This window comes from Rhincodon typus, chromosome 10 (genome assembly GCF_021869965.1).
Source record: "Rhincodon typus isolate 14 chromosome 10, sRhiTyp1.1, whole genome shotgun sequence".
Classification (NCBI taxonomy): Eukaryota; Metazoa; Chordata; class Chondrichthyes; order Orectolobiformes; family Rhincodontidae; genus Rhincodon; species Rhincodon typus.
Window position 1 is genome coordinate 69,875,149 of NC_063341.1, and position 7,893 is coordinate 69,883,041.

The following is a 7,893-nucleotide window of genomic DNA, read 5'->3' on the forward strand; positions in this document are numbered from 1 at the left end:
CTGACCAGGATTTAAGAGTAGAATATGGCATATCAAGCTGAATTTTAGATGAACAGTTATGAAGGGTGGAGAATTAAGACTGACCAGGAACAACTGGAACTCGAAATGACCAGAAATGGATGAGTGTTTCAGCAAAGTTGGAACAATGGATATAAATATGTACACAGAACTCAGGGGGCAAATACGATGCTGAAGTTGCAAAGAATCCGGAACCATGGAAGGCAGTTGCCAGACAAAATATTGGAATTGAAGGCAAGGGCAAGAAGTGTGTGGTCAAGACTGAAGATAGCGTTTTCATGAGGTTACTTGCGTGCTGAGCTGGCCTGTTTTCGTTCAGACATTTCATCACCATGCTAGGTAACATCATCAGGGAGGCTTCTGATAAAGCGATGCTTTTCTACTCCACTTGGAATTTATACTGTCTGGTCCGTTATAGTGAGTAATGTCATTTCCGATTTTGATCTGTATGGGTTTGTATATGGGGTCCAATTCTTGTTGATTGCATTATCGGTTGAGAACCATGCCTCTAGGAATTCCCGTGCATATCTATGTTGGGCTACTATGGGGCAATGTGACCGTTGTCTGTCCAATGTAATGCTTGTGGCAATCATTGCATGGTATTTTGTAAACTACGTTGGTTCTGCATGTTGTGGGAATGGGGTCTTTAATCCTTGCGTTTGTCATTGAGTGGCTGTGGGTTTGTGTGCTACAATGATTCTTCGTGGTTGTAGGAGTCTCATTGCCAGTTCTGATATGTCCTTGATGTAGGGCAGTGTGGTCAGTGTGCCAGGGCATAGTGTGTCCTCTTGTTGTCTATTTATTAGGCAACTGTGGATGAAGTTGCAGGGATATCCGTTCATAGCAAAGATTTTGTATAGGTGCTCTTCCTCTTTCCACAGCAACCATCCCAATGTCCACAAACAAAGCTGTGTTAGGACACTATTCAAATGGGCCACCACTCACTGAAACACACCAGAACTACACAGGAAAGAGGAAGAGCCACAAGCATTACATCAGACAGACAGGAAGGAAACTAGCCATCAGAATACACAAACATCAGCTAGCAGCAAAACGACACAATGAACTTTCCTTAATATCAATACGCTTGGACGACGAAGGCCATCAGCTTAACTGGGACAACATAATCATAGTAGCCTAAGCCAAACATAGACACGCATGGGAAGCCACGATTCGCAAGCCATAATGCAAACAAACATATAGAATTGGACCCCATATACAAACTCATACAGAACAAAACCGGAAATGACAGTACTCACCATAACAGACCGGACAGTATAAATTCCAAGCAGAGTAGAACAACACTGCTTCATCAGAGGCCTCAGTGATGACGTTACCTAGCATGGTGACGAAATGTCTGAACGAAAGCAAGCCAGCTCAGCGAGCAACTCAACAACCTCACCCACAACCCAAGGCACAAATCTTTGCTAAAAACCTTAAACAGTGTTTTCATCTTAGGAATATTCATTTTACAAAATGTAGCTGAAGAAAATCCTGACTTATCAAGACAGCTAGCCAGCATCCTGATAACACTTCAGAACTGAAGGTATCAAGAGAAATAGAAGAACCGGGTATTATGCATACCTGCAGAGGCTACCCCAATCAGTAGATACTGTTGCAAAGGGGTTGCAGGGTAAGTGCGGAAAAGATGGTGATTAAGCAAAGAGAGCTTGATGGACTTTGGAAGTAATAATTCTGAGGCAGTAAGGGAAGCCTTTGCTTGAGAGATTTTCTGCTGTCGAATGAATACTTAAGAGTATAACCAAATAATATCGAACTGTGGAACACAGATGAATTGTGCAACACAGAAGACGAATTGCAGGGCATGTGTGTGGTCAAATGCTCAAAGGCTGCAGAAAAGTCATGGAAAAGGGGGATGAATAATGCACAGCCTGTGAAAGTGGCAACACTCAGCAAAGATAGAAGCCTAGTGCTTTTTTTTGTTTGACGAGCATGGCTGAATTCTTGAATTCCTGGTGAAGCTTGTGTACCCAATCATGATTGGTGTGGTGTGTTTTCTGCAGCTGGTAGCAAATGTCAAGAAAGCTGCTTAAAAGACCCTAATCTACCTTTACTCTTAAAAGGCAGTGTCCCACTTCACTTGACTCAACAACCAACTCACGGCTACAAGAGCGCATCAAATAGAGAATCTTGATAAATCAGTGATGGCAGATTAACCTGTTGATTTTCAGTTTCTAGTTTGAAGAAGAAAGTCAACATAAGTGGGGGAACCATAGGTTATTAGCAGCAATTGTAGCACACACCCATGCTAGTCATTACCAAGAAAGACAATGCGACATTCTCTGATTAGCAGTTTGCAGAAATCATAGAACAAAAATAATTTGCATACGTCGTACTATTTACCACAGAGTTGCCAGCTGGTGATTATACACTATTTCAGAAGTCTCCAAAAATATACAAATGAAGAAAGTCATACAGTGGAACCTCTGACACCAAAGTCCCCACTACCCAATCACAGTACTAAACATTGCAGTAAGGTTTCTGCCTTGCTACTCTAGTTTACTCAGTGTATCTATTTCGATTTGTTGTCTTTCTCACAACTTGCTGGTGTACTTTCCTTTGTAATGTCAGCAAAATGGCTACAATACATTCAGTCCCTTCATCCAAGGCATTAATACGGACTAAATATCCGAGGTCCTAGCACTGATCCCTGTAACACTCCAATAGTGACAGTTTGCCATCTGGAAAATGCCCCTTTAGCCCAATTCTGTTTCCTATCAGTTTACTCATCCTCTATCTGTGCCAATGCCACAAACTCTTATTGTCAGTAATCTTTTATGTGGCACCTTACCAAATGCCTTTTGGAAATCCAAATCTGCTGGATTTATTGGTTTCCCTTTATCGATTCTGCCTGTTACATCTCAAAGACCTCTAATGAAATGTGTCAAACACAATTTCAAAAATTATGGCAATAAATAAAGCAATCAATACATTTTATTTTTCATAAAAACATGTTGATTCTGCCTGATTGCATCGATTTTCTAAAAGCTCTGCTACTACTTTAATTGTGAATTCCAAACTTTTTGCAATGTTAGGTTAACTCCATTCACTGAACTTAATTAACTTAACTCATGAGGTTAATATGATTTCACTCCATATGATACAAAGAAATGGCAGAAGACACTGGATAGGGCAAAGGCTATGAGCCCTGACAACTTTCTGACAATAGAACTAAAAAATTATGCTCCAGAACTAGCTGCATCCCTAGTCAAGCTTCAACATTCAAATCCTGCCAAACATTTTGAAGGGAAATGGGCCTAGTGCAGGCAGGTGGGACTGGTTTAGCTGGGATTATGGTCAGCATGAACTGGTTGGATTGAAGGGTTTGTTTCTGTGCTGTATGACTGCATAACATTTGGAAAAATGCACACATATGACCCGTCCAATAAAGGAGGACAGATCCAACCAGGTCAACTAATGCCCCATCAGCTAAGGAAGGGGCTGTTGACAGTGCTACCAAGTGGTATTTGCAAAGGAATAACCTGCTCAGCTTGGGTTCTGTCAGTGCCACTCAGCTACTGACTTCATTACAGCCTTGCATCAGGCACTGACAAAGGACACTAACCGAACAGCTTAAAAGAGGAGAGGAGAGACTGACTCGCCTTGACACCAAAACAGCATTTGACCGAGTGAGGTATCAAGGAGAGCCAGCAGAACTGTTGTCAATGGGAATCAGGAGGAAAACTCTCCAGTGGTTGGAGTCATACATAGCACGAAGAAAAATTGCTGTGATTGTTGGAACACAATCATCTCAGCCACAGAACATTACTGGAGTTGCTCCATGTAGCCATTTTCTAAACAACCTGTTCAGGCATGTTATTACACACTTCTGGAGCAGGTGGGATGTGAACCCAGGCCTCTTAACTAGCGTCCAAGGTCCAAATATCTTCAGCTGCTTCAGTAATGCCTTCTATTGAATGTTTAATGTTATTTACATGACATTATTGGTCAAATTACTGGATGAGTAATCCAGAACCCCAGGCTAACATTCTAGGGAGGTGTGCTCAAATCCCATCATGGCAAATGGTGAAATTTCAATTCAATAAAAATCTGGAAATTAAAAAAAAAACCACAGGCTAGTGTACTGACGACCACATAGCAACTACTGACTGTTGTAAAATTGAGAACCGGTTTAATAATATCCTTTAGGGAAAGAAATCTGCTCTCCTTACCTGGTCTGGTCTATATGCAACTCCAGACCCACAGCAACACAGCCGACTTTTAACTTCCCTCTGGACAAATAAAAGTATGGGCAACAAATGCTAGCTGGGCTAGAGATGCATATAACTCATTAAGGACTGAAAATAATAAGATGAGAATTGGAGCTGTTAGCTGAAGATTACACAATGCTCTGCATCACTCCCGACTCCCCAGGTACTGAAGCAGTCCATGACCTCACATACCAAAACCTGTACAATATCCAAGCTTCGATTTAGTGGCAACTGGCATTTGTGCCATGCAAGAGCCAGGCAACAGCCAGTTCCAACAAAAAGAATCTTACCATCATGCCGTGACATTCAACGGCATTACCATCTCAAACTCCCACTATCAAAATTCTGTGGTTACCAGTGACTAGAAACTGAACTAGCCATATAAATACTATAGCAACAAGAGATGGTCAGAGGTTAGTAATTCTGCAGTGATTAACACGTTATGTTTCTCAGTGCCTGCTCATCTTCTACACGACAAGTCAGAAAATTGATGGAATATTCCCCATGTGCCTGGATGTGTGTAGTTCCATCAAAACTGAAGCAGCCGATCCAGAACAAAGCAGCCCACCTGACTGGTGCACCATCCACCACCTTAAACGTTCACTCCCTCCACCACTGATACATTGCAGATATTCACCAAGGCTCCTTTGATAGCATCTTCCAAATCTGTGAGCTGTACCTCGTAGACGCAGAAGGGGAGATGATGCACAAGATCATCACCACCTGTGAGTTCCGCTCCAAGCCATGTACAATACTGATCCAGACCTATACCAAAACTGTCACTGAATCAAAGTCCTAACAACATTGTGGGTATACCGACATCTCAAGGGCTGCAGTGGTTCAAAGAAGACAGCTCACTACCACCTTCGCCATCGACAGGCACTCATTTTATGACCCGTGGGTGCAGTGATTCAGAAACCAAGAGACAAGTCAGCCTTCAGTTTTTCTGTAGTGAAATCAGTATATTCCTCTCTCCCTTTGGTCCCTGGTTGTTCCACAATTAATGTGATACTTTTAAGGTACGTTACCACAAAAATACAAATTACTTGTTCAAAATTTCTGCCATATCATTGCTTCCCATTATCAATTTCCCAGCCTCACCCAAGAAGGAACCAATGTTTACTTTAGCTGCTCATTTCCTTTCTACGTGTTTGCAGAAGCTCTATGTATCCGGTTTTATGCTTCTTTACTAGTTTGTTTTTAATCTAATGTCTCCCTAATCGATGGCAGAATTTTAGAAACCAAAAACAATCTCCCCCCCGACCAATAATCTTTTTGGAGCATTGCCTTTCAATTTGATACTATCCCTAGTTCAGAAAAATTAATTAGAAATGCTGAAAATCTAAAAAGTACAAAACAAAAAAAAATGCTGCAGTTAAAAGGGAGAGAAAGGTAGGTTCATGCTTTAAGTACGGTGGATACTTTCTCTAGAGAATCTGACAGAGTGACTACACCCCACATTAAAATTCCAGACACAATAGGAGTTCTCTCTCTCATAAATAGAGATAAGACAGTGTGGAGCTGGAGGAACACAGCAAGCCAGGCAGCATCAGAGGAGCAGGAAAGTTGACGTTTCCCTTCTATTTTGAATTTGAAATGCCTGCAGCGAAAGCGCGTTTGTTTGGGAGGGAGAGATTTATTTTCCTCTGTTTTAGAGTCATACAGCATGCAAACAGACTGTGGTTTTTAAGAGAAAACGCAATTACCAGTTGTCCGAGTGAGATAAATCCAGCAACTTACTCACTGCAATACCACCAGGAACTGGGCTGGGCTAAGAGGGAGGGAGACCCCATTCTCCGCCGCCTGACTACACGGAGCTTGTCATTCCGTGTCCCAGGGATAAGGGAAGTGGGGGTGGTGACCTGCCGCCCAGGTCTCTGCCCCCGCCCGATGAGCCTCGGGGCCTGTCAAACCGGCCCGCACACTCCCCCCAACCCCAACCCCAACCCCAACCCTCCCATCCAGATCGGGCCCGGGCCTTGCCTACTCGGCTCAGCGACATACAGGCCCCGGCTGTAAACTCCTATCCCGGGCCTTTACCTGAACGGCGCGGCTAAGGAAAGTGCCGGCTCCAGCCGCCAGTTTCTTCACGTTGAAGTCCATGGCGTCTCCAACGATGTCAGGCTCGCCTCGAGCCACCTCCTACCCCGCCACACACAGACAGGGACAGACCCAGCCAATCACCGCCCTCCGCCCCGCTCCACCAATCACAGTTCGGATTCTCCCACCGCCCCGCCCCCAAAACAGCCTTGACCAATCACCTCCACCCTCCGCCGGAGAACCAATCGGTATTCCCCTTTCCGGCACAAGTGTTAACCAATTACCGAGATAACAAGGTGCAGAGCTGGATTAACCAATTAACGCCCCCCCTCCGCCGGAGAACCAATCGAAATTCGGTATCGTGCACACATGTTGACCAATCATCGCCCATTTCGCCGGAGAACCAATCGGTATTCCGATTCCAGCCCCAGTGTTAACCAATCACTGGTTAAACCAATCATCGTCTTGCGTCCTGCCCCAGCAATACGCTTTCACCACCCCTCCACCGGAAAACCAATCAACACTTGCAGCCCTGCCACGGGTTTAACCAATCATTATCCCCTCGGGTGGGAAGCCAATTACCGTCAGTGCCCTGCCCTAAGATTAGCCAATCGGCGTCTACTTCGATTGTCATCCAATACCTGTAATACGGCCCGAGTATTGACCAATAGACGTCCACCTCAAACGACGAACCAATAACCGACGGAATCCCACCCACAGGTTTACCCAATCATCACCGGTTCCATTAATCAACCAATCAACATCCTGGAACCCACCCTGGATTAACCAATCAATACGACCTGTTGTTAACGCGGTCATTTAGCAACACCCAACCGTAAGAAGAGCGAAATAAAAACCGAAGGAAGTGCAGAGGCTGAAAATCAGAGACAAAAATTACTGAAAAGGCTCACCAGGTCTGGCAGTATCTGTGGAGAGAAACACAACAACATAGAGCCTTTCATGCACAGCCAACAGATCATAGAGTGGATAAGGTTAATTTGTTTTAGAACGAGCTGGGATTGACACAATGAGCCAGATGGCATTCTTCAGCCCTCTAACCAGTTCATGGTTTCCACCATTATCTGTGCAACTGAATGGAAAAATCTTGCAAAATTACAGGGATTGGGCGGAGCAGTGGCACTAACTGAATACAATGGGCCAAAATGCCCTTCTGCGTTGTATACTACAGTACCTGTGTCTTGCCCAAATGCAGGTCCTTGGCTCTTCGATATCTTTCCGTCACTCTCAAAATACACAGGAGCAGTGGATAAATTCAATCCAAAAGCCCCTGAACATCCGAGGGAAAAGCAATCACCAGTGCTGCCATTGAGTGAAAAGATGTCCTGTAGATGGCAGAGATAGAATTGCTCCTTAAATCACAGCCTGTTCTCATCCTTGAAATAAAAGCAAACTACAGCAGATGCTGGAACTCAGTTGGATGGGTATGTTAGGGGCATTTTGTCCTTTTGCTGATAGGGATTATTGGCCCGGTCTGTCATTACTTGGACTGGACAAGGATGGTCATCTACCGAGACTTCAGTTTGCCAGGTGTGGAAGATGGTCCTGTCTTCCGGTAGTGTGATGGCAGTTGTAATTGTAAGGG

General features: G+C 44.1%; 1 protein-coding gene across 3 annotated transcripts in view; it reads right to left on the minus strand.

Moving 5' to 3' along the window:
* The window catches only part of sh3glb1b (SH3-domain GRB2-like endophilin B1b), a 156,145-nt gene extending 149,686 nt beyond the window's left edge, over positions 1-6,459 (minus strand). For 2 of the 3 annotated variants that reach the window (XM_048601713.1, XM_048601712.1), the window contains exon 1: positions 6,291-6,439. In XM_048601713.1, the coding sequence (XP_048457670.1) occupies positions 6,291-6,353 (63 nt within the window). In that variant the 5' untranslated portion in view covers positions 6,354-6,439. Of the gene's footprint in view, positions 1-6,290 lie in introns of all 3 variants that reach the window. The other variant, XM_048601714.1, reaches the window with a different exon arrangement.
* Positions 6,460-7,893: the final 1,434 nt, after the last annotated feature.